Source organism: Sceloporus occidentalis, unplaced genomic scaffold (genome assembly GCF_023333645.1).
Source record: "Sceloporus occidentalis isolate IW3139 unplaced genomic scaffold, rSceOcc1.0.p SCAF_20, whole genome shotgun sequence".
Lineage (NCBI taxonomy): Eukaryota > Metazoa > Chordata > Lepidosauria > Squamata > Phrynosomatidae > Sceloporus > Sceloporus occidentalis.
In genome coordinates, this window is record NW_028317000.1 from 2,802,729 (window position 1) to 2,828,161 (window position 25,433).

Here is a 25,433-nt window from a genome sequence, read left to right on the forward strand (position 1 = left end):
TCCTCCTCCCAGAATCCCTTGCGGGAGCGGCCCAGAGGCGGCGCTGCCTTGCCCCGCGCGGGGGCCGATGGGAGTTGGAGTCCAGCGGGCGCCCTGGGCCTAGGCGAGACCGGCCAGGCCCAGCAGGCAGTCCCACGCTCCGAGGAGAAGGAGGGGAAGCGAGGCGAGGAGGGCAGCGCTGGTTCCTCCGCTCCAAGGGTGCCCTTGGAGCCTCCTCCTTCCCCCGAAATGGCGGCGTCCAGCGCCCCGGAGGCGGCGGACCCTGAGCTGGAGGAGCTCCTCGAGAGTAAGAGAGGGCAGGGAGGGCCTTGGCTCTTGACACGCGTCGCCCCTTCGCACGAGACGCGTGTCTGCCTCCGCAAGGGGAAGGGGCTTCCTCCCGGGCTGGCTCCTCAGGGACCTCCCCCCCAGGCTTTGCCCAGAAGAGAAGGGCCTTTTGAGGGAAGGAGGGGGCTGGGGAGCCCTAGGTCTCCCCCCCAAAAGCAGTAAAGACCCCAATCCCTGTGGGGCAGGAGGGGGTCCTCAGTGGGGGAGACTAAAACAGAAGGGGCTCTTTGGTTCTCAGGATCTGAGCAGCCAAAGGTTCAAGGGATGGAAGTGGCAGCAAGGAGCCTGAGGAGGAGCAAACCCCAAGGGATCCCTGGGGTCCCTTCCCAGAAGCCCCTGGGCCACAGGAAGGGCCACATCCAGGCTTGGATGGACCCTCAGAGGTGTCCCTGGGAGGGAAGAGGGCCAGGGTCCGGCTGGGACCCTTCCCACGTTAAACTGTTCCATAGGTGGCCCCAGAGACCCCAGAAAGGGCTGGACTCTGTGGGGCAGGGGCTGTTGTGTCCCTGGGCTTTTGGGGCTCACTCCCACCTTCCCTGGATTGAGATGTCCAGGCCACCCCTTTGGTAATGGCCAGACCCCCAAGAGAGCGGTCAGTCAGGGGTCAGATGGGAGAGATGGTGCCCCTTGGCCTTGGGGGGGGGGGAAATGGTGCCCCCCTCCAAGCTTTCTTTGTCGGGCAAAGGCACCCCAAAGGACCATTCTTTGGCCCCGGTGGCAGGACGAGAAGGAGCTGGCTTTCAGGCTGTGGCCACTCTGCCATTCCCTCAAGGGGTCAAGGAGCAGGCCAGCCTATGACCCTCAAGAACCGGCGCTCCCAAATGTTGTGATTCCTGCATGTCGGGAGTCCCACCTTTGAGACGTGGGTCTCCTTCAAACCTCTTCCCCTTCCGCTCTTGACAAAACAAAGTCGGGGAACCGCATTTGGGACATAATAAACGTTGCATCAGAGATGGGAGAATTGGGAAAGGACCTGGGGGCAAAGGCAGCAGCCGCATCACCGGTTCTGGATGGAGCAAGGGCTCTGGGCGCGTAGGAGGCTCCGTCAGCCGCACACTGCATTTCTCACAGTTGCTTCACAGTGTGGCAAGCGGGTGGGAGGGCAGGTGTGCCTCACCATCACTGTCGCCATCCTCTCTGTTTTGGGATCGGCACCGGTAGCTCTCAGAGGGGCAGAAGCCACACTGGGAAACGTTCTCTTCTCTCTTTCCCTCCGACCCAGGTGCCCTCGACGACTTCGACAAGGCCAAGCCGGCCGCCGTGCCTCCGGCCTTGGATGCCACCGTCGGAGACAGCAGCAGCAACTCAGAGAAATCGCCTGGAGATGCAGCTAAGGTAAGGAAGTGCAGAGGAACACTAAGTGGGTATGTGGGTGTGTGTCCAGGGATAGTTGCTTTTGGAAACGACAGCCCCCTGCATTCGGCAAGGCCAGGGGCATTCGGGGAGCAGTCACCCCCAAAGGGAGCATTTCCAGGCTCTGACTGGGGGCCCGTACAGACAGGCCAAAATAAGTCTGCTTCAGGTCACTTTGGAGGTATGCTGTTTAAATGATGCATGCGTCCTAAGAGTCCGCAAGCTGCACCAAAGCCATACTCCAGTACTAAGGACTGGAGTGCAGCTTTGGCTCAGTTTCTGGCCTCTTAAGATGCGTGTGTCATTTAAACAGCATATCTCCAAAGTGACACGAAGCAGCTTTATTTTGGCCTGTCTGTACAGGGCCTGGGACACGGTTCTTGCCTGACTGAAGGAAGGCACTCAAATGGGATGGAAAGCAAATCAGCAAAGAAAACATATATTTATTAGTCTGATTAACAAACACAGCAAATTAGCCAAACATGTTGGCTTTTGGCTTCCTCCATTGCTGAAAACAAAACTAACCTCCATCCAAGGTGGCTGTTAAGGATAGTTTAGATACAGCTCCTTTTCCCCCAATCAGCAACTCATATACATGTTTGTATTTATGTGTTTGTTGTTGACTGCATCCTTCTGGGATTCAGGGCGAACTTGTTTTTAAATCACCTAGTAAAGAAATGATGGTTGGCAACTCTAAGCGAATGGAGGATTGTCCCTGTTTCATGTCCAGAGATCCTGAATGTGCCCCAAATGATTTACTTTGGTAGCTTAGCTCTGGTCTGCTCCCTTTTCTGGGGGCCATATTTGCCAGGTAGCCACCTCCACTTTTGAAAACAAACCCTCCAGCCCAAAAGCTCCTTCCGTCTTGCCTCACACAAAAGCAGCATCCGGTGCCTTGCTGCAGAGGAGCCTCCCTGCTCCAGGGCCTGCCATTCCCTTCTTTCCCTCTCTTTGGACCAAAGGAGATTGGAGGACAAGGTGGGGCCTGAGAGGGACCTTCCTTGAGCTGTGGGACTCTCACTCTCTCTTCTCTTCCTCCCACAGGATGCCCTCTTCGCCTCCCAGGAGAAGTTCTTCCAGGATCTCTTTGACAGCGAACTGGCCTCCCAGGCCACTGCCGAGTTCGAGAAGGCCATGAAGGAGCTAGCTGAAGAGGAGCCCCACTTGGTTGAACAGTTCCAGAAGCTCTCAGAGGCAGCAGGCCGAGTCGGTGAGCAGAGGAGGAGGAGGAGGGTGGGTGCGTTTCCCTGGGGCCAGTGATGGTGGGGGACCTTCATTTTGGGGAGGCCTGAACTTTGCAGTAATGAATGCAAAGCTCTGTTGGTGAGAGGCTAGTCTCTGCTGTCCTGGGAGCATTCCTGTCCTACTCTGGACTTCTTAAAACATCTCTTAGAACTGGAAGGGACCTCTAGGGCCACCAAGCCTAACCCCTTGCAACACAGGAATGCACAACTCAGGCACTTCTGAAAGAGGCCTATCCAGCAGCAAGTGTTCTTCTTAATCTTTAGGTGGAATCTTGTCATTTGAATCCATCAGTTCATCTTTTAGTTTTTGGTCTCTTCAAAGATGAAATATGTTATTGGACCTTTCAAATATGATCAGAGAAAAAACAAGAACAGAGAAGAAAGTGAGAGGGAAAAGAAGAGAAAAAGGGGAAATGGGCTAGGCTTATGCATTGATATAGGTTGACTGTATTTGCACAAATATGTTTTCTTGATGCTTATAAAATACACATTGTTGGCTTAATTCTTGCCACCAAATTCCACACTTTATTTTCCTCTTCGATGGAGGCATCTGACAGAACAGAAACATCCGTCCCAAGCTCATCCTCTCAAACGGAGCTTGTGCCACAAAGAGCTGAACCTGGCTTTGTAATAATGTGAGGAGTCATCTCACTGCGTCTCTTCCGAGGGGAATGGACACCTCTTCCTTGCAGGCTGAGCCCATCTTTCTCTCTCTTTCTCAGGGGTGAGGTCCACTCCTTTCACAGAGACATGGCTGGGGCATTCTGGGGGCTGGCGTCCCCAAAAGGAACATTTCCCAAGGTCTGGTTTATAAGTAACTTCCTCCAGCAAAGTGAACTTTGCCTGGAGTTGGGCAGAGTCCGCTGAGGTAGCTGTTAGAACGTTTGTGTGAATTTATGCACAGCGTTCAGGTATTTTTAGATATGAAGTGGGAGTGGATATGTGCGGTTGCCAGTCCTCTTTATATGAAGCCGCTTCACAGCGACAGTCGGTCTCCGTTCTGAGAGAGAGAGAGGAAAAGAGGGACTTTTTCTTTCTTAACACTTAGGGCTGAGATTTGGCTCTTAGCAAAACAGTTTACAAAAGGCTGTGCAGAACCTGCAGAGGCCCAATGAATGGCTTTCATAAAAAACACCTAAACTTCTTACATTTATGGCATTTTCTGAGCTTTAAAGATCCTACTCCACGAACTTTAAAATAGAATGGCTGGTATTATCTCAGTTTTCCCTTTCCTTTGCAGGAAGCGACTCTTCATCCCAGCAGGAGTTTACTTCCTGTCTGAAGGAGACGCTCAGCGGCTTGGCAAAGAACGCCAATGACTTGCAGGTAAAACCCACTGATGGGAATCATCTCTCTGGGGGCCGTCAGAGGGAGCCCTTCCTTTAAGGTTTTCTCTCTTAAATCAACCTCCCCTTGCCAAGTTCTTTTTTTCAAACCAGCAGTGACCAGAAGGACGTTTTTCTGGGAGGGCTGGAGGGCCAGGGATGTTTGGGATATGGTTCCCAGACCCCCAAAATCACCTTCCATGCCTCTGGCGTTAATATTTTTTGCCCCCCTGACTGGCAGAATGCGAGCGTGAGCGAGGAGGAGCTGGCGAAGACCATGGAGGGTCTGGGCCTGGAAGATGGGGAGGGGGACGGGAACCTGCTGCCCCTCATGCAGAGCATCATGCAAAACCTGCTCTCCAAGGACGTCCTCTACCCCTCCCTCAAGGAGATCACAGAGAAGGTAAGACCCGCTGTGGCTGGAAATGGCCAGAGGACCTTTCCCCAATTCACACACCTCTTTCTCCTGGCCAGGAGTCCCTCTTTGAAGCCTCACCTGTAGACCATGGGGAGCAGTGGCCTTTTCCCATTCCTGCACACTGCTGATGGGTATTCAGGGATACATTGCCTCTGCACATGGAAGCTCTGTACCAAGGGAGTCTGTTTGGCTTCTGATAAGGATGGCATTTTCACCCACCCTCCCACCAGCGAGCGAGGATGCAATAAGCGTTTACGACAAGGGTCTGCTCCTGATTGATTCTGCCTCGCTCATTGATCACAGCAAGATGGAAATGTCATCCTCCATGCTGCTGAACGGACCTGATTCGACAGCTGTCTTGGAAAGTGATCCGGGTGGCATTTATGCAGTTTGCATTAAGAGTGTGTACTCTCCCTGAATAGGGAGCAGTTATGGATCTGATACTGTACGTTAGTAATCTGAAACTGCACTACTGAATACCAGCCAATACTTTTAATTTAAGAATTAAATGGAGAGAATTATCTCAGTGCTTAGTATTGATGCGTTCAATTTCTTTAACAATTTAACAATAAAGACACTTGTTTCCAGGTTCTGCTTATGGTCTCTTTCTCTTCCCTTCCTTTCTTCATGCTGTGCATAATTCTGTGTGCCTTTTTCTTGTCCCCACTTAATGGCTTTTGGTTTTCCTGGCAAAAAGAAATCCCCCCAATGTTGTAGCCTTGCCTTGCTGGGGGGCTGCTCCAGCCCCTTGAATCTCAGGGCTCTTCTTTTTGTAATTGGGGGGCTGGAAAAGGTGTTCAGGAAAGGACAAACGGAAGGTCCAATGGCAGAGCCATCCCGAGAGACACTTGCCCACCTCTAACCTCTTATGCCTCCCTTTCTCCCCCACCAGTATCCAGAGTGGCTTCAGACCCACCGAGAGTCCTTGTCCCCGGAGCAGTTTGAGAAGTACCAGCAGCAGCACAGCATCATGGGTAAAATCTGTGAGCAGTTTGAGGCAGAGCAACCAACGGATGGTGAGGCAGACCACAAAGCCCGCTTCGAGAGGGTCCTGGACCTGATGCAGCAGGTGAGTGAGGGGCAGGTGGGAGGCCGAGGATTTGGAGACGGGGGCAGTTTGACCTGGGCATTGGATAGCATCTCCTGCTAATGCTGCTGTTTTCTCAACTGCTTTTCAGCTCCAAGACCTGGGACACCCTCCCAAGGAACTGGCTGGAGAATCGGTGAGTGTTTGACGTGCAATACAGATGGGGTTCTGCTTTTGTCTTGGCTTTATTTATTGCTTTTGAATTGGAGCAAACTCTCTTGCTCCCATGATGGTGAGAGTTTTCAAACAGCCAGTCCCATCTCCAGAGGGAAACCCTTTGAGAGGACAGGGAAATCTCTTTAGAGTGGCCAAAACGGCTCAGATGTCCTGTTGTTACGCTGATGGGTTATGAGTAGTTCTCCTTCCGAAGCTGCCTTTGCCAGAGAAAGGAAGTCTTTCCCTGCAGCCAGTTCAAGGAGGAGGCAAAGAAGTCAGAGTGTGTGCCCCTGGTCCTTCTCCCCTCTCTAACCCCTCTCCCTCCTTCCTCTCTTCCTTTTCCAGCCGCCCGGCCTGAATTTTGATCTCGAAGGGCTGAACCTGCCAGATGCTGCCGGTGCCGGAGGAGACCAGTGTCGGATTATGTGACCCCTGCGAGCAAGGACTGTGGCCCCGGGGGCCAGATGGGGACCTTCCTGGGTGGGGTGGCGGTCTTTCCTTGAAATCACCAGGTGCCTAAAGAAGGCTGGGCTGACGCTGTTCATAAGATGGATATGAAATTTGTATAAAAGCCCAGTTGAGGGTGGCAGAGACTGAAGCTGAGCGGTCAGGATCCCCCTCGGCTGCAGCGAGGGCTCATCTGCTGTCCTTGCGTCCCCCTCTCTTCTGCCTCCTGGCAACTCCTGAGGAGTCAGGCAGGTGAAGCTGGAGGCCTGCCCTTTCTTCCTTCCTTCCCACCTTCCCTCTTCCCTCCTTTCCTGGGGGGCCCAGATGGCTCTGGATGGAGCCAGCCAGATCTTGGGGGAGAACTGCTCTGTTGCTGGCAAAGCAGGAGGAGAAGATGCCCTGCAAAGGGCCAAAGTTCTCCCTGCACCCAGGAGACGTTTCAGTGAGGCCCACAGACCAGCCTTGCCTCGCTTTCCCTAGCCTTCCAAGGGGTTTCTCCTTTCCTCTGCCAGCAGGGGATAGGCACAGTAGTGGCAGCGGCCCCCTTGCCCACCCACCCAAACTGCTGCCAACCTCAGTGCAGAGTGAGCCGCCGGGGAGGGTTCCCTGACATTGTTGCTGCTGCTGCTTTTAACTGCCCTCTCCTCCCCACCTTAATGCTGCCCCTTTCTTTTCACTGCCTGCCCCAGAGGCCACTTCGGTGGGAGGGAGAAGGCAGCTGGGGGGGGGGGAGTCTGGGCCAGATGCTGCAGGCCCCTCTCTCCTTCCTTGCCTGAGGCTGGCATGGCTTCTTGTGAGTCGGTCAAGGGCAGTTGTCAGAATAAAAATATAGATGCTGGAACTTGGACTCTGGTTTCTCTCTTCCTTTGACTGGAACGGAGCTGGTTGGCCAGGGACAGGGCAATGGAGATTGTGGTGGCCTTTGTGCCAGGAGCTCATCTAGCACTTTGGGAATGGCCCCCTCTCTCTGGCTGTGTCGCCTGCTCCTTGGTTAAGTTAATGGCACACTTAATCTGTGGGACTCCCTGTCCCAATGCGCAGTGTTGGCTGCCAGTCCTTAGAGAGGCCTTGGGTGAATCCATGGCGGGAGACGGGGCTATCGGTAGGAAGCAAAATGGCGGAGGGTGTGTTTGCCCTGAGGGGCTTCTCCTCAGCCAGGGCCGCTGGCAGCCAAAGGTCGCTGGACTAGAAGGCGGCTGTTGGGTCTGACCAAGGATAAAGCCCACAGAAAAGTGTGACCTTTTGTGGTTAAGTAGCACTTTACGTTTACGAAGACACCCCAGTTGGCAAAAACAGGGCAGCAGCTGCCAATGTGATGCAGTTTGGCACTTCGACTCTTGGAATTCTGGGAGTTGGAGTTTGTTGTGGGACCAAGGAATCCTGGGAGACTATGCAGGCCTTTCTGGTCGTCTGTTGCCAGGGTTTGAACCTGTGAAGGAAACACCTCCATGCGCTAGAAGCCGCTCCCCTTGAAGCATGCTCCACTCCGGAGATACCCTTTCTTATGATGAGGACGATGGGTCTGTCAGCCCAGGCCAAGTGCCAAGGGACCCCTGCCTCTCTTGTTGGCCCTCCGTCTGCCTGCCCTGGTTTGGGAGAGAGGGTCCCCATTGCCCCTCGGAGGAAAGCAAAGGCAAAGTCTTGCCCGCCATTGACATTGAGGAGAAGCCACTATGAATCCTGGGAATTGTAGTTTGTGGGGGGCCCATAGGGAAACATTACTTCCGCACTCTGGCGGTACAAGGCCTCAGTCCTCCGAGGCGGGGCCGTTCTACCCGCTCCTCTCTATGCTCCTCCCTGGCGAAGGGGCCCTTCCGCCCCAGACCGGAAGTATCTATGGTTGTTGTTTTTCCGGCCCTTTCCGCAGGGAGGGAGGGGTGTCGCGGGCGGCGGAGGCCGTAAAGCGCGTCGGGGGCGCCGTAAAGCGCGGCTGCCGGGGAGAACGGAGACGGCGGCGGCGGCGGTTGGGAGGTAAAATGGCGGCGCCGGTGCGGCCTGGAGGCGGCGAAGGGGGAGAAAGAGGAGGCGTCGTCGTCGTCGTCTTGGGGACCGGAGCGGCCTCCAGAGGTAGGAGCCCTTCAGTCTCCTCCGGGCTCAAGGCTGTGGAATTCTGGGAGTTGTAGTTTGTTGTGGGCCCAGAGCGGAGCATGTTAGTCTTCTCTGAAGATGGCAGCCACAGATGCTGATGACGAGTCAGGAACAAACTCTTCTAGGAGACGGCCTCAGAGCCCCCAAACCCCACAAAAACACTCTTCCCCAATGTTATCCTATGGGCAAATAGTCCCCAGTGTTTCCCTATGGGCAAGTATGGGTTCTCTACGGGCAAGTCTTCCCCAGTGATTCCCTATGGGCAAGTATGGGTTCTCTATGTGCAAGTCTTCCCCAATGATTCCCTGGGCAAGTATGGGTTCTCTACGGACAAGTCTTCCCCAGTGATTCCCTATGGGCAAGTATGGGTTCTCTACGGACAAGTCTTCCCCAATGATTCCCTATGGGCAAGTATGGGTTCTCTATGTGCAAGTCTTCCCCAATGATTCCCTATGGGCAAGTATGGGTTCTCTACGGGCAAGTCTTCCCCAGTGATTCCCTATGGGCAAGTATGGGTTCTCTATGTGCAAGTCTTCCCCAATGATTCCCTATGGGCAAGTATGGGTTCTCTACGGACAAGTCTTCCCCAGTGATTCCCTATGGGCAAGTATGGGTTCTCTATGTGCAAGTCTTCCCCAGTGATTCCCTATGGGCAAGTATGGGTTCTCTACGGACAAGTCTTCCCCAGTGATTCCCTATGGGCAAGTATGGGTTCTCTACGGACAAGTCTTCCCCAATGATTCCCTATGGGCAAGTATGGGTTCTCTATGTGCAAGTCTTCCCCAGTGATTCCCTATGGGCAAGTATGGGTTCTCTATGGGCAAGTCTTCCCCAATGATTCCCTATGGGCAAGTATGGGTTCTCTACGGGCAAGTCTTCCCCAGTGTTTCCCTATGGGCAAGTATGGGTTCTCTATGTGCAAGTCTTCCCCAATGATTCCCTATGGGCAAGTATGGGTTCTCTACGGACAAGTCTTCCCCAGTGTTTCCCTATGGGCAAGTATGGGTTCTCTATGTGCAAGTCTTCCCCAATGATTCCCTATGGGCAAGTATGGGTTCTCTACGGACAAGTCTTCCCCAGTGTTTCCCTATGGGCAAGTATGGGTTCTCTATGTGCAAGTCTTCCCCAATGATTCCCTATGGGCAAGTATGGGTTCTCTACGGACAAGTCTTCCCCAGTGATTCCCTATGGGCAAGTATGGGTTCTCTATGTGCAAGTCTTCCCCAGTGATTCCCTATGGGCAAGTATGGGTTCTCTACGGACAAGTCTTCCCCAGTGTTTCCCTATGGGCAAGTATGGGTTCTCTACGGGCAAGTCTTCCCCAATGATTCCCTATGGGCAAGTATGCGTTCTCTATGTGCAAGTCTTCCCCAACGATTCCCTATGGGCAAGTATGGGTTCTCTATGTGCAAGTCTTCCCCAATGATTCCCTATGGGCAAGTATGGGTTCTCTATGGACAGGTCTTCCCCAATGATTCCCTATGGGCAAGTATGCGTTCTCTATGTGCAAGTCTTCCCCAATGATTCCCTATGGGCAAGTATGGGTTCTCTACGGGCAAGTCTTCCCCAATGATTCCCTATGGGCAAGTATGGGTTCTCTATGTGCAAGTCTTCCCCAATGATTCCCTATGGGCAAGTATGGGTTCTCTATGGACAGGTCTTCCCCAATGATTCCCTATGGGCAAGTATGGGTTCTCTATGGACAGGTCTTCCCCAATGATTCCCTATGGGCAAGTATGGGTTCTCTATGGGCAAGTCTTCCCCAATGATTCCCTATGGGCAAGTATGGGTTCTCTATGGGCAAGTCTTCCCCAATGATTCCCTATGGGCAAGTATGCGTTCTCTATGGGCAAGTCTTCCCCAATGATTCCCTATGGGCAAGTATGGGTTCTCTACGGACAAGTCTTCCCCAATGATTCCCTATGGGCAAGTATGGGTTCTCTATGGACAAGTCTTCCCCAATGATTCCCTATGGGCAAGTATGCGTTCTCTATGGGCAAGTCTTCCCCAATGATTCCCTATGGGCAAGTATGGGTTCTCTATGGGCAAGTCTTCCCCAGTGATTCCCTATGGGCAAGTATGGGTTCTCTATGGGCAAGTCTTCCCCAATGATTCCCTATGGGCAAGTATGGGTTCTCTATGGGCAAGTCTTCCCCAATGATTCCCTATGGGCAAGTATGGGTTCTCTATGGGCAAGTCTTCCCCAGTGATTCCCTATGGGCAAGTATGGGTTCTCTATGTGCAAGTCTTCCCCAGTGATTCCCTATGGGCAAGTATGCGTTCTCTATGTGCAAGTCTTCCCCAATGATTCCCTATGGGCAAGTATGGGTTCTCTATGGACAAGTCTTCCCCAATGATTCCCTATGGGCAAGTATGCGTTCTCTATGTGCAAGTCTTCCCCAATGATTCCCTATGGGCAAGTATGGGTTCTCTATGTGCAAGTCTTCCCCAATGATTCCCTATGGGCAAGTATGGGTTCTCTATGGACAAGTCTTCTCCAATGATTCCCTATGGGCAAGTATGCGTTCTCTATGTGCAAGTCTTCCCCAATGATTCCCTATGGGCAAGTATGGGTTCTCTATGTGCAAGTCTTCCCCAATGATTCCCTATGGGCAAGTATGGGTTCTCTACGGGCAAGTCTTCCCCAATGATTCCCTATGGGCAAGTATGGGTTCTCTACGGGCAAGTCTTCCCCAATGATTCCCTATGGGCAAGTATGGGTTCTCTACGGGCAAGTCTTCCCCAATGATTCCCTATGGGCAAGTATGGGTTCTCTACGGGCAAGTCTTCCCCAGTGATTCCCTATGGGCAAATATGGGTTCTCTACGGGCAAGTCTTCCCCAGTGATTCCCTATGGGCAAGTATGGGTTCTCTACGGGCAAGTCTTCCCCAGTGATTCCCTATGGGCAAGTATGGGTTCTCTACGGGCAAGTCTTCCCCAGTGATTCCCTATGGGCAAGTATGGGTTCTCTACGGGCAAGTCTTCCCCAGTGATTCCCTATGGGCAAGTATGGGTTCTCTACGGGCAAGTCTTCCCCAATGATTCCCTATGGGCAAGTATGGGTTCTCTACGGGCAAGTCTTCCCCAATGATTCCCTATGGGCATGTATGCGTTCTCTATGTGCAAGTCTTCCCCAACGATTCCCTATGGGCAAGTATGGGTTCTCTATGTGCAAGTCTTCCCCAATGATTCCCTATGGGCAAGTATGGGTTCTCTATGTGCAAGTCTTCCCCAATGATTCCCTATGGGCAAGTATGGGTTCTCTACGGGCAAGTCTTCCCCAGTGTTTCCCTATGGGCAAGTATGGGTTCTCTACGGGCAAGTCTTCCCCAGTGATTCCCTATGGGCAAGTATGGGTTCTCTATGGGCAAGTCTTCCCCAATGATTCCCTATGGGCAAGTATGCGTTCTCTATGGGCAAGTCTTCCCCAATGATTCCCTATGGGCAAGTATGGGTTCTCTATGTGCAAGTCTTCCCCAATGATTCCCTATGGGCAAGTATGGGTTCTCTATGTGATTTTTACGAGAGAGCCAAAGGTTTGGGAGCCACTGTTCTCAATCTGCAGGGCTATTTGAATTGTAGGTGTGTTTAAAAGCGAGCCTCAGATGGATAACAAAGCCCAGATGGCTGGGAAAACGACATGGATGGGTGTGCTAGGAGAGCCGCTTGGTAGCACCTTACCCTCGGAAGAGCTTGAAGAAGTTACTTTTTTCCACATGACGGCTCCCAGAATCCCCAGCCTGAGTTGTGCTTTCGATTTACTTCCCCTTTGCAAGCCCTATGTGTCCCCTGCCCCAGTCCCTAAAAGTTGGAACCGAAGGGATCCATGGAGGGACAGAAAAGGGGGCCCATGGTGACTCCACCTGCTGAAACCCTGTCTTCTCTTTCCCCATTCAGTCTGACAGCCGTTCTTCAGCGCAAGGTCCAAGAAACCCCAGGATCTACTCTGATTCGAGAGGGAGAGTGAAGGTGAGTGAGTGCCATCGCTATCCTTATACAGCTTTTGCACTTGGTGGGGCAGATGGTCCTGGGGCACCCCTTCAGTTATGCCTTCTTTGCCATGATGCCCTTCCTTTCCCTGAGATCCTAGAATGGGTGCTTTTTTCTGGCTGCCTACAATCCCAGGCTTCTCCCTGCTTTTCACGCATAGTCTCCCACATTATGGATTCATCCTAGCCTGAACTCTTACGGAGTAGCCATTCCCCTTCTGTGAGCCGTGTACAGGGCCCTACCTTTCTCGGCTCGACCTGGGCATATGCGTTGGCTGTGGGGAAAGGAGGACACTCAGGGTTAAGGGAGGGTTGTTTTGGCACTGAAGATCCTTGGGTTCTATGCGTGTGTGTGCTTTCTGGGCTTAGGGTTTGGGTTTTGTTTTGCCTCTGCTTCCTTGTCTATGCCAAAGGCAGGGTACTTTTCTATGTCTAGGGGATTTATTGCTGGGGAAGGCCAGCCTCTCTTGGCATCCGTTGTTGGGCAGGTCAGGGCATGGTGGCTGGAACCCCCCCCCCCCCAGTCCCCTTTCCTCTTGGGGAGCCTGATTCAGCCTAAGGGGTGCTTTTCAGGCTGGCTTTTCCCCAGCCCTTGGAGTTGCTGGTGACCTTGCCCCGCCGCCCTCCTCCTCCTCTTCTTATCTGCTTATGAGCGGAGGCTCTGGGGCAGAGCCAGGTGTCCAAGTCATCTACCTCAGCTGCGTTGCTGGTGCCTTTGCCGCTGCCACCACCAAGAGCTCTGCATCGCCAGCTGGAAAAGCTGCTTTCCTCCTCTCCCTCCGCTCTCTTTCTTTTCTTTTTACCTCTTGGTCCTTCTTTTCCCAACAGTTCCTTAGAATTGTCCAAAGGCTGGCTGCCTCACAAATAAGACCAAGAACAGCCACAAGTTTTTTTGTCAGGGAGATTCTGACATCTTTTTCTGGCCTAGAATGAGTTTGACTTTCCCAGTGAATGGATGTCTGTAAGTGTGGATTTGGGGAGTTGCGTTCCATAAGCAAATGTATCAGAGCTTGGCTGCAGCTGCTGCTGAGGCACTTGGGGGCCTGGAAAGTGCTGGTTGTTTTAATTTTGAGCATTGTCTGCCATCTTGGGGGCCAGACGCAGGGCAGAGATGCTCTTAAACAAGCAAAACGCTCCGACTGGGGAATGGCGTGCGATGCTGAACCACTTTGGCTTAGAGGAGGAGGTGGCTGAGTGTTGGGCTCTTGGCCCCTCTCGCCCACCCTGGTCTTCCCTGCCTCAGAGTTTGCCCCCAAGGTCTCCCACAGGCACCCCCTTCCTCTTAGCTGCTCCCCAGCCCTTTCTTCCAGGGACTAAATGTGAGGTTTAGGAAGCTGTGGATGTTTAGCCTGGAGGAGAGAAGGCACTGAGGAGGGGACATGGCAGAGCTGTCTTTACATACCTGAAAGAGAGAAGTCGGGTCATTGGGAAGACAGAGTGAGCTTGTTTTCTGCTGCACCAGGGACTGGGACATGAGCCAGTAAATTCAAATTCAGAGAAAAGAGATCTCACCTAAACCTTCAAGAGATTCTTTACTGTAACATCTGCAGGAAAGTGGAACTGACAGAAGGTGGTGGGCTCCCCTTCTTTGGGGGTCTTTAAGCAGAGGTTGGCTTAGACTGGATGGCCCTTGGGGTCCCTTGTTTGTTTCTGCCTGCAGAGTAAAACAGTGGGGATGGGGAGGGCTGGTTCATGACTCTGGCTCATCGTCATCATCACCATCATCTAAATTATTATCCCACTTTCCTCCCCAAAATTGAGACTCAAAGCAACTCACAGTTTAAAAGAACAATGCAATTAACAGCATGCATCTTAAAACAGAATTAATTTTTTACAGTATTAAAGCAATTAAAACACACTCTAGTTAAAAACAATGGATTGAAAGCTGTTAAAAACAATCCACTGAGAACGATACAATACCCTACCCTATTCTTTGAAAGCTTTCTGTTTTAAAAAGTCTGTCTGAGTAAAAAGGTCTTGGCCTGCTGACAGAAGGACGACAAGGAAGGGTCTGTTCTGGCCTCTTTCGGAAGGGAGTCCCAGAGTCTGGGGACAGCCACCAAGAAGGCCCTCTTCTCTGTCCCCCCACCCACCAGCCGTGCTTGCGATGGCAGTGGAGCTGAGAGAAGGGCCTGAGCCGGCTCATGCAGGAAGACATGCCTTGCCAAGTGGGCTGGAGCCCGGCCAGATGGGGCTTAATAGGTCATAACCAGCACAGAAGAGAGAGACCGGCCTCTCCCTCGACTCGGCCGGGCAGGGAAGGTGGGCTAGAGTTGGGCTTCTCTCCTTCAGCTACTCACCGGCAGCATGGGGCACAAGTGTCTTGTTGTGGGAGGAGGTAGAAGGTGAAGGGGAGGCTGTGCACCCCAAGCCCTCCTCCTGCTGTGAGGCCTGGGGTGGACCTGACCTCTGTTGGGGTGGCAGAAGGAGGGGATGCTGAACAGAAGGCTCCTGGTGGCACATTTTGCATGGGAGAAAGGAGCAAAATGCTTGTGACTCAGCTGCGGGGTGTGTGTGTTTCTGCTTGCTGCCTGCCTTCATTCCCTCTGAGCGCTCTTCTCTCAGGGATGGCGCTTTTTGGAGGGGGGAATGAGAGGGCTATTGGTCTAGTGCAGATAGCACCTGTGGGGGTGCAAAATGGTTCCTCTGCCCCCACCCTCTTGCCCTTCGAAGGCCGCCTTTGTGCAAACTTAGCCAAACTTAAGACCCAATCTGGCAGGGGCATGCCAAGGAACTGGGTTGATTTGATGGTTAAGTGGGCATGTGTAGGGCCACGCGGGAGCTAGGGACACCTCTTCTAAGAGCACCTGCACCCCACTGTTTTGGGCAGAACTTGTGTGCAAGATGCACTCCCCTCCAGCATATGGCTCAGTTAACTGTGAGACATATTTGTAGTTTATTGAACGACCATGAACAGTTTAACTCTTGGGGTTAGAAAGAACTCCTCTGCCTGGAGAAGAGAGGAGGATGTGTGTGTTGAAGCCACAGCATCATCTTCCAGATCACAGCTCCTTCCCAGCACCTGTCCCATCTCTGCTTCCCAGAGGGACTTGCCTGGCAGACCCTTGTCCTCCTGCTGGGGACCATTCTGGACCAGAGGATGCACTTTCCTCTACCGCCAAGTCTCTATCTCTTCCCCCCCCCCCTCACTTCCCTTGAGCAGAGGAGGCTATGGCAGTTTGCTTTCCTGTGGGGCATCAATGGTGGGGGGGGGGGGGGGCAGGAAGAAGCTGACTCAAAACAGCCATTTTGCTGATTAAATCTGAGCATGCCACACTCCTCTGGCCGCTGTCCGTTCGGGATTTGGACGTGTGACCTAGATAGCGTGACCGTTCTTGTCACCAAGCCCCAGCTAAGCTGGCCAGGGCTCAGGCGGAAAGGGCTGCTGTGGAGTGTGGAGGGAGAGGGGCTGCAGCTGGGGTCCTATGTGTGGCCAGACACTTGCCTGTCCTCCATGGAAGATGGAGCCCTTCCTGCAGAGGAAGAAGGCAGTGGCCCGTACTCCAAAGTGTGGGCCAGATGGCTCAGACCAAGGGACATGCCAGCCACATCAGGGTCGTGGGGGGCACCTGGGATATTTGGGACTGCTCAGTAATTCCTGAGCCCTCTTCCTCTTCCTCAGACTCTTTCCACCTGCCCTTGTTGTGGGACACGGTGTGGATTTCAGCCAGGAAGGGGGGCAGCCCTGTTCCAGGCCCAGTCCCATAGGGCAGTTGCCACCGTCTTTCTCTTTGGGACAGTCTTTCAGCTTTGAAGGGTGAGGTAGGGAAGCTTCACACTTGCAGGGATGGCTCCTCACCATTTCCTTCCCACCCCAACTGCCATTCCCTGAGCTGTGAATCCAGCTGTGCACTCCAACTCCCATCACCCCAAGTACTGGTCAGGCTGACTTGGGCTGAGGTTGGGTCAGGGGATTCCCTCCCCTTTGTTGAAAGGCGGAGGACCAGGTGTTTTGGAAAGGCACATCACATCCTTGTGTGCTGGCACTCGGGGCAGTCTCCTAATCCATGGGTGAGCAAAGCACCGCCAAGGTCCCGAGATGAGCTGGAAGCAATACGCGGTGCCCTGTGACCCCAGGAAGGAGTGAGTACCAAGGAGCTGCCTGGTTGCTGCTACTTCTTCTTGCGGAGCTGGTGGGTTTCCCAGTTTGAGGGCAAAGAAGGCTCAAGGGACATCTTGGTGCCCTACTCCCTTGATTGCTCTGAACCTGGGGCATGTGTGGCTGGGGTGAGGGGGAGGCAGTGGTCACCCCACCTGGTGGCAGTTTGCATTCTTTGCCAGCCTCTGCTCCCACTTTCGTCATGGGGGCCCACCGCGTGTCCCTTGTGGAAGCAGAAACGTGCGCGGGCCATGCGCTTTCCGGCTGGGCAGCATCGGCAGCCCCGGGAAATGGTGGCAGCGTGAACATTGCTGGACAAAAGAAAGAGGATGCTTCTTTTCTCTTCTTTTAAAAATAAATACATTGGGTTGGTCGCTCTTTTCAACCCGTTTGCTGAGGCAGCCTTTCTCGCTCGGTTAGCTGCACTCTGCACCGCTCTTCCCTCTGTGCTTCTGGCTGCCCCCCTCCCTCATGTGTGCTTGTGTGTGTATGTGGGGGGGTCCTCTCCCCAAACAATGGCCTGTCCTGGCTTTCCAGGTTGTTCCTCAGGGGCTGATGCTCAGCCTTTCCGGAAGCAGGGGCCTCTGACTCTGGCTGGGAGCTGGTGCAGGTGGGACAGGGCATTCCTCTTGGGCAGCTTCGAGGGCAAGGGAGCCACGTGCCACAGAGGCTCCTCACCTCACGGCTGTTTACCAACTTCTCTTCTTCCTCCTCACCCCCTCCCCCTTTCTCTTTCAAAAACAATCTCCCAGGGCGAATTTGCAAGAAAACAAGATGTCAGACACGGGGAGTAGCACAGATGGGAAAACAGATCTGCCCAATGGTAAGAGAATCGGAGTGGATGGAAGGGAGAGGAAGGACCCAGCCGGGCACATTTTTGGGCTCCCAGGAGGAGGAGGAGGAGATGGTGCTATTTCTAGTGGAAGGAGGGCTGCGAGTGGTCCTCCTTTTTAGACTCCAAATGGGATTTTTGAGCCTGCTTGGAGTGGGCTCTACTGATGTTGCTGGGGGGCATACCAGGCACAAGCCCACAGGCCCCTCAGGACAGCTTGAGCAGTAGGACCCCCCCCCCCCCGCCACCATGTCAGGTGGAGCTTTTGATCCTGGCAGGTCAGCCAGAGGAGCCTGGCACTTGGATTTCACAGCGCTTGGGGTGCTGCGTCATAAGGAAGGAGCAGGTGCTGCCAACTGGCAGAAGCCTTCTTTGGACTTGGCCCACTGACCAGATACTTTGCGAGGTCTGTCTCAGTTTTGCCTCAGCCCTAGGTGATCTCTCTTTGGACCAATGCAGTGGAAGGATCAGGCTGTTCGCAACCGTGGCTGAGCCTGCAATAGGGTCCCCCTGACCACTGTCTTCCCCTGCCACCCTCCACACCTGTGACCATGCACCGCGAAACCTTTCCCAGGCCAGCCGGCCCTGTGTGCAAATCCCCCTAGGAAGAAAAGGCCTCTGAGCTCAGGCCTTTTCTTGCCTTTCCTTGTGGACACTCACTGAGGAATCCCAGGGGTTTGGTTCTCGGGAAGAAGAGAAGGGCCTCTTGGGTGGTGGCTCCCAGGTTGCTCCCTTCCCTCTTCCCTTGCCAGGCAAATAACCTTCCCTTGCCAGGCAAATAACCTTTTTATTCCATTGGCCTTTTGGCAGTCAATGGGCTACTTAGGAATGTGGCTTTCAAGGTCCAGCTGTTGTTTTCAGTATGGTGGGTTGATTAATTTTATGTAACTATAATAATTGCATCTAGAATGTATAGTCCTTTTTAGGAGAGCTTTCTAGTTATGCAGAGAGCCACTTTGGCTACAAATCCTGGGACAAAAGCAGGGTATCTGTTTACGTCAGTAAGTCTGTAGTCATCCGAGTGAGTTTGTATCCTGCCTCTCTCCCAGCACTGGACTCTAAAACAAAGTAGAGCTAGAAAATTACAAAGTGTAGTTAATATAACATCACAAAAAACAAAACACATCAAAGACCCCAGTTAACACAAAATTAAAACTATTTAAACTTCGATCCCCAGAGGAAGGCAGGGTATAAATTCAAGAAATAAATAAATGAATAAATGCTATTTAAAACACACAGCATGCCCCAGGAATGGACTTGGGAAAAGTAAAGGCCTGCCTCATTAAATAAGCGTCTTTGTCTGCTGGCGCAAAGAGAGCAGGGAGGGAATTCTGACAATCTCACTGTGGGAATGAATCCCACAAGTTGGGAGCAGCCATCGATAAGGCCCTGTCTTCAGTCCTCACTTGGAGGGAGTAGGGCAGGCCTGGTCCAAGTGGCATCCTTTTTTTCTTTTTGCCCTCTGCCGCCCCCCCCCCCCCCCCGACATGGCCTTGTGGTGCTGGATTGCCACGGCATGCCACTTCTCCCCCACAGGCAGCTTGTCCAGCAGCCCAGAGGAGATGTCTGGGGCTACTGAGGGGCGTGAAACTTCATCCGGGGTGGAGGTGGAAACTTCGGACCTCAGCCTGAGCCTAACCGGCGATGAGGTGGGGCCCAACCGTGCGTACACGGAAAGTTCAGCGGAAGAGAAGGACTCGGACAGCATGGACGACACGGGCCACTACTCCATCAATGAACTGAACCGGACCTATGACCACTCTCACTCAGAGGAGGAAGACGAGGAAGAGGAGGAGGAGGAAGACGAGGAGGAAGAGCAGCTACAGGCACAGCCACAGATGGAAGCCGAGGCCCAGCGGTCTCGCCGACGCGCCCAGCGCAAGCGCTCCAACCGGGACCGGGACTCCTCAGATGACGAGCGGGCCCTGGAGGACTGGGTGGCCTCAGAGACGTCCCCGCTGCCCCGGCCCTGCTGGAGAGCCGTCTCAGCCCTGCGGGAGAGGGAGCTGGGCTCTAGTGCCCGCTTTGTCTACGAGGCCTGCGGGGCCCGGGTCTTCGTGCAGCGTTTCCGGCTCCAGTACGGCCTGGAGGGCCACGCTGGCTGCGTCAACACCTTGCACTTTAACCAGCGTGGCACATGGCTGGCCAGCGGGAGCGATGACTTGAAGGTGGTGGTCTGGGACTGGGTGCGGAGGCGGCCTGTGCTGGAGTTCGAGAGTGGGCACAAGAGCAACGTCTTCCAGGTGGGCTTGTGGGCAAAAGTTGTATGTGTGTCTGGGGGACATAGGGGGCAGCCCACCTCTGCCAAAAGGTGGGGAGGTTGTTTGGCCATTTCCAAGTTCTGGAACAGTTTTGTCTTCTGACTCCACTCCTCTCCAGAAGCAGGAAGGAGATGGGTGGCTCTTACTCTTATGTCCCCCGGAGGGAAGGTAGATGGGGAGGGTCTTTCCCTTTCTGCTCCTTCCCATGCTCAGCTCTGCCTCTGGCCTCAGCCGTCTGCCTTCTGCCCCCACAGGCCAAGTTCCTCCCCAACAGTGGTGACTCGACCCTTGCCATGTGTGCCCGCGATGGCCAAGTCCGTGTTGCTGAGCTCTCTGCCACCCAGTGCTGCAAGACCACCAAGCGGGTGGCCCAGCACAAGGGGGCATCGCACAAGGTGAGTGAGCCCTTCCCCAGCCTCTTTGCAGCTCTGGTCCATGGAGAGAAAGTGGGGCTGCAGCACCTTGTCCTGGAAGGAGATGTTAAAAATGTTCACTGCCCACCCCCCAAAGGAGGTGTTTGTTGGTCCCAGGCCAGTGGTTCTCATTGGGTTGCCTCCTGGCTTCTGGGCTTGCCTCCTGTGGCCTGCTCCCATTAACCATAATTTGCCTGCTCTGGGCTGAGCTGCAGGGAGATGGCTCCTGAATAGCAGTCTCTGGCGTCAGGGCTTCTGCCAAGGGGAGCAGTTTGCAAGGTGGGTGCTGGCAGGGCAGGGAGGGCCACTTATTTTATGTGTGAGTCGTTCCGTCTTTCTTTCCAGCTGGCTCTCGAGCCAGATTCCCCTTGCACTTTCCTTTCCGCTGGTGAAGATGCTGTTGTCTTCACTATCGACCTGAGACAAGACCGGCCTGCTTCGTAAGTGAGAGTTGGGGTTGACAGGGTCTGTGGGGTGCACTATGTCTTTCTCGGCTCCAGTGCTCTGATGTGCTTTTGGTCCTGGAAGTGGGGTGGGGGAGGCCTTCAGCTGGTGTCTCTCAGTTTTTGGCCCTCCGGGTGCTGGGCTGAAATCCAACCTTTCTTCCACCCCCTCCGCCTCCATGCTCTTAGGAAGCTGGTTGTGACAAAAGAGAAGGAGAAGAAGGTGGGGCTCTACACGATCTACGTGAACCCAGCTAACACCCACCAGTTTGCTGTGGGAGGCAGAGATGAATACGTCAGGTGAGGGGGGTACCAGGCGAAGGAGGGTGCGGGTGGTTGGGAGGTTTCGGGTCAGCATCTTTTCCATTGGCTGGTTTCTTCAGTAAAGTGAGCCTCCTTGAGAAAAACGCTGTGACCCAAGGTGGCTTCCTTGCCTGGACTCTTCAGCCCCCATCTTGCGCTTCTTCTTTTTCTCTCTGCTCTCAGGATCTATGATCAGAGGAAGATTGACGAGAACGAGAACAATGGCGTCCTCAAGAAGTTCTGCCCCCACCACTTGGCAAGCAGCTGCTGCTTTTTGGGTGCCCCACAGCCTGCCCACCCTCCCTCTCTCCTTGTTTCATGGCAGAACCATTGTAACTCTATAGGGCTGGTTGTTTTGGAGAGAGTGGGGTGGCAGGATGCAGAATGGGTGGCGGAAACTGGTGCCCAGGCCCTCACCCGGTCAAAAAGGAAGGGCAGTCACAGCCCTCCCTGGTTACCCCTGTGCTTCTGCTGCTGCTTCGGAGAAGGGCTCATGTGGGCTGAGTGCTTGGACGTCCCTCCAGGTGAAAAATAAGGGCTGGCAGAGCTGAGTAGGCTGTTTTCTGCCTGGAGAGGAATGGCTGATGGTCAGGAGGGGGCAGCACTGGCTTAAGGGTCAGTTAGTGCCCTCTGGGTCGATCCTCCTGCTCTTCCTCTTTTCATAAAGCCCGGCAGCAAAGCTTTCTGGGGGTTCCCAGGGGGCGGCTGGGGTTGAGGAGAGGGGCAGGGTTGTTGGCCCCAGTTCTGGTGAGCAATGTGTGTATTTCTGGCCATACTCCCTGCTGTCGCTGCAGATCCCCATTGCCCATGGGGGCCTGAGGACCTTTCTGAAGGCAGCTCTCCTGATCTGTCCTCTCTCCCCTGATTCCTCTTAGGTGAACAGCGAGTCAAAAGCCAACATTACCTGCCTGGTCTACAGCCACAATGGCTCAGGTATGCGGCTCAGCTCTGTCCATCTGTTTTGGCATTCTTGGACAGGGGTCAGCCAGTCCTTCAGATACTCATTGCTTAAGAGCTAGGCCCTTTGAGGCAGCTTCATCTTGGGGCAGAGGTCCCTCCAACCGGCCTGCCTGCATGTGAGTCTTCCTGTGGGCTTGTTTCAGAGCTCCTGGCCAGCTACAACGATGAGGACATCTATCTCTTCAACTCATGCCACAGTGATGGAGCGGAATACATCAAGCGCTACAAGGGGCACCGTAACAACGCCACAGGTGCAGATACCCCACCCAGTGGCAGAATGTGCCATTGGCAGGGCCTCTAATCTTCTCTTCTGTTTCTTTGATGTGTTTTTCTTTGGGGAAAGGGCCTGGCATGAGGGAGAGACCCTTCTATTCCTTGTTTGTTCTCTGAACTTAGAGGCAGAGAGTAGTCAGTGGAGCAGCCCAGGGGACTTCAAAGCAGCATGTCTGGATTTTGGGCTGTGTTTTTGATTTAGTGCCCACGACTAGTGTACCCCCTGCATGTGGTACAGCAGCCATCGCACCTGGAGGAGAGCCAAGGAGCGGGTGGCAGTGGATGATGCTGTACAAGGGCCATTTGGGGCGCACGAATCCTACACTCACTTGATCCGCCTTGTTTGCTTCCAGTGAAAGGCGTCAACTTCTACGGCCCGAAGAGCGAGTTTGTGGTGAGCGGCAGCGACTGTGGGCACATCTTCCTCTGGGAGAAATCGTCCTGCCAAGTGGTGCAGTTCATGGAGGGCGACAAAGGCGGCGTGGTGAGAGGCTGGGCTGGGAGGCAGACAGGTCCCCTCCCCTGAAGTGATAGCCGTGTGGTCAAGGCTGTCATCCTTATTTATTTATTTAGAGTTTTTATAGGCAGCCCTTCAGCCAGAAAAGCAGATTTTATATTGGTAATTTCCCAATTCTGAGGCTTGCATGCTAAAATGATACCACACACAAAGGAAAGGGGATGTCTGGGGCGAGGGGTAGCCTTCCTTATCCCTGCTGTTCCCCCCACATATATCTGGGGCTGGGAATGGCTGCCCTGTTTTGTCTCTCTCGATGATGATGAGGGTGGGGTTCCTCTGCCCCCCTGGAGCCCCTGTTTCCTCTCCTTCTGGCTGTAGCTTATCTGGAGTGGGAGGGCAAGTAAGTGTTTCTGTGGGAAGGAAGGACCTGGGAGTTAGGACTGTTGCTTCTTCTTTGCCGACTGCCATGCCATAGGTCAACTGCTTGGAGCCACACCCGCACCTCCCCATCCTGGCCACCAGCGGCTTGGACCACGATGTCAAGCTCTGGGCCCCCACAGCTGAGGCCCCCACCCAGCTTGCCGGGTTGAAGGAGGTGAGCAGTGGGGCAGGAGCTCAGGGTGCTGGGGCTTTGGAGGGGAGGAGGGAGGTATGTCCAGCCCCCCCCTTCCTCCTGGTTCTGCCCTGGGCTCACAGCCCACTGGCCCTCTCCTGCCCCCCTCCAGGTGATCAAGAAGAACAAGCGGGAGCGGGATGAGGACGGCCAGCACCACACGGACATGTACGAGAGCCACCTGCTCTGGTTCCTTATGCACCACTTCCGCCAGAGGCGGCACCACCGGGTAGGTGGCGGAGGGGCAGGTTCCCTCTGTGGGGTTGTGGGGGTAGGTAGGTAGGTAGGTGGAGAAGCTTTCTCAAACCCCTGGGAACCTGGGACAGAAATGGGGTTCCCTTGAGCTGAGGGTGCAAACCCTCCACTGTTTTATCCTCACAGGTGAGAATAATTACAGGAGAAGCCAAATATTCCTCTGGAGTATTCTCCCTGTATTTGAATATCCCAAAGCATTGTGGAGGAAACATTATTTTCTGTACAGACAATTTGTGTCCCCCAAAACCAGATGCTTTTCTATGCAGTATAATTCCTCCATTACACCAGGAGAAAACTGCACAGGATTATGCGGTCCGACCGTTGTCCCTGGTGAGGTCATTTGACTCTCTTTTGACTAAGGAGTGAATAATAGCAAATACGCTTTCCATCCCTCTTTTGGGCCATCTGACAACTGGGGCACTTGTAGGTGTCCAGGAGGAGGGCCTTCCCTCCAGATGTGGTTGGGCCTGCCATGCCACTGAGAGACGATTTGGAGGGCCTTTCCTATGCCTGGATTCCAGCCCCTCTCAGGCTACCCTGATGTTGGTACCCAAAGCGTGGAGGCTTTGCTCATCCCCTGGAGGCCTCCCTTCCTCCTCCACAGATTGACTCCTTTGCTGCCTTTCTGTGGATGTTGGAAGAGATCCTTTGGGCCAAATGTTGCTCCCTCAGGCGCCCTGCTTCCACCTTGCGTCATGGCGGCTGCATTTGTGACTGACGGCAGCTTTTCTTTTGGCAGCGCCGAAGAGATCCAGGCACCGGAGCAACGGACAGCGACTCCGATGACTCCCCTAGCTCCTCGGACACGTCTGATGAAGACGAGGAGGGCCCTGACCGGGTGCAATGCATGCCCTCCTGAGGCCCCTGCGGGCGAGGAGCCCTGGTGGGGGGAGGGAGGGGGAAAGGGTGCAGACTTGAATCCACAACCCCCCTACTCTTAAGTAACAACCCTCCCCTCTGCGCTTTTTACTGAAATGCCAAGGAAAGCTCCCCCGGCCTCTCCTCCAGCCCCCATTAGTGGTCATTCTCCTGGAAATGGGGCAGCAAAGGAGAGGGGGGGGGAGCTTTGCCTGCTTGCACTTGGACTTCTGCTTCCGCATCCGTAGGGAAGCAGGGAGCTGGTGTGCCTGTGTGTGTGCAAGCGTATGTTGAGGGGAGGACGCTGCCCCCCAATTGATCAGCAGAAGCTCCCTCCCCTCTCCCTTGCCCCCAGCTTGGCTTCTGCCTCTGGGCAGGGCAGCAGTGGGGCCGGGGGTCTTTTCCCCCCTTGCATCACCACCGTATTGTCCCAGAGGGGGTGTGTGTGGGGTGTGTGCTTGGCCATTGCTGCCCGTTCCCTGTGGAGCTTTTCTTTTGAGTGGCCTGAGTTAGTTCTCCATTTCACCACCCCACCTTTTTCTTTGAGATGTTGGTGTGAGCCCCAAAGTGTGTGTGTGTGGGGGGGAGGATATCTTGGAGGTTTCGTGCTTTCTTCCCCCACTTCTTCCTTCTTCTTTCCCCCTTGCACCCATACACCCCCCCCCCCCCCCCGGGGCACTGCTGCATGCTGCACCAGGGATGAGCCAATGTGGACTCTGCTTTTTTCTGATGGAGTTTGGGTTGAGGTATTTTGTTCCCCCCTTCCTGTTCCCCCCCCCCCTTTGGTTGGTTGTGTGGGTTTTTTCTTCTTCTTCAGCAGCGATTCTAGGCACCAAGAATTAATCCCCCTTTGCAAATTCAGAGCCTTGCCTTTTGCTGTCTACAATGAACCCTGGCTGATGCTGGTCAGCCGTGGGGCTCCTGGCCCCCTCTGCCCCCCAACTTCAGGGCAACCTGGGGTCCCATCCTTGGGCCAGAAGGCTCTTTCTTCCCCTTCTTCCCCTTAAGAATTATCTATTGTTTCTGAAACAAATTTCTCCCCTATTGCTGTTTAGAGGCCTAATTTTATATGTATTAAACAAGACAAGAACCAAATTAAACTTGGATGTTATCAAGTTAAAATTATTGTAAAAGTTTAAATATACATATACATATATAAATATATATATTATATATAAATGCAATAAATGAATTGAGAGACAGAGAGACCCGGTAGTGTGTGAAAGGACCA

The 25,433-nt window shown here is 53.9% G+C and overlaps 2 protein-coding genes across 3 annotated transcripts; both read left to right on the plus strand.

The window, feature by feature from the left end:
• Positions 1 to 12: 12 nt before the first annotated feature.
• LOC149301729 (peroxisomal biogenesis factor 19-like) lies at positions 13 to 7,198 on the plus strand. The gene is made up of 8 exons (XM_089483038.1): positions 13 to 286; positions 1,550 to 1,662; positions 2,725 to 2,890; positions 4,165 to 4,250; positions 4,491 to 4,652; positions 5,560 to 5,736; positions 5,846 to 5,890; positions 6,256 to 7,198. The coding sequence occupies exons 1-8, from the start codon at positions 229 to 231 to the stop codon at positions 6,337 to 6,339; spliced, it is 891 nt and encodes a 296-aa protein (XP_089339164.1). The 5' UTR covers positions 13 to 228; the 3' UTR covers positions 6,340 to 7,198.
• Positions 7,199 to 8,233: 1,035 nt separating this feature from the next.
• Positions 8,234 to 25,302, plus strand: LOC149301730 (DDB1- and CUL4-associated factor 8-like). Of its 2 annotated transcripts, XM_089483264.1 has the most exons (14): positions 8,235 to 8,424; positions 12,344 to 12,415; positions 17,287 to 17,357; positions 18,903 to 19,609; positions 19,882 to 20,022; positions 20,386 to 20,480; positions 20,673 to 20,783; positions 20,970 to 21,042; positions 21,662 to 21,719; positions 21,890 to 21,997; positions 22,373 to 22,503; positions 22,952 to 23,071; positions 23,202 to 23,318; positions 24,084 to 25,302. In XM_089483264.1, exons 3-14 carry the CDS (start codon positions 17,309 to 17,311, stop codon positions 24,201 to 24,203), a joined length of 1,830 nt encoding a protein of 609 aa, XP_089339390.1. In that variant the 5' UTR covers positions 8,235 to 8,424; positions 12,344 to 12,415; positions 17,287 to 17,308; the 3' UTR covers positions 24,204 to 25,302. The 2 variants fall into 2 exon arrangements, with proteins under 2 accessions (XP_089339391.1, XP_089339390.1); XM_089483265.1 differs by lacking the exon at positions 17,287 to 17,357 and having other exon boundaries at positions 8,234 to 8,424.
• The last annotated feature ends 131 nt before the right edge of the window (positions 25,303 to 25,433 follow it).

Excerpts from the sequence above, each read along its gene's own strand:
- LOC149301729 (XM_089483038.1), top strand. The coding sequence starts at position 229 with ATGGCGGCGTCCAGCGCCCCGGAGGCGGCGGACCCTGAGCTGGAGGAG. Across the intron at positions 2,891-4,164 it reads AGAGGCAGCAGGCCGAGTCG|GAAGCGACTCTTCATCCCAG; the intron begins GTGAGCAGAGGA and ends TTTCCTTTGCAG. Across the intron at positions 5,737-5,845 it reads TCCTGGACCTGATGCAGCAG|CTCCAAGACCTGGGACACCC; the intron begins GTGAGTGAGGGG and ends ACTGCTTTTCAG.
- LOC149301730 (XM_089483264.1), top strand. The coding sequence starts at position 17,309 with ATGTCAGACACGGGGAGTAGCACAGATGGGAAAACAGATCTGCCCAAT. Across the intron at positions 21,043-21,661 it reads AGTTCTGCCCCCACCACTTG|GTGAACAGCGAGTCAAAAGC; the intron begins GCAAGCAGCTGC and ends GATTCCTCTTAG. Across the intron at positions 23,319-24,083 it reads GCCAGAGGCGGCACCACCGG|CGCCGAAGAGATCCAGGCAC; the intron begins GTAGGTGGCGGA and ends TTCTTTTGGCAG.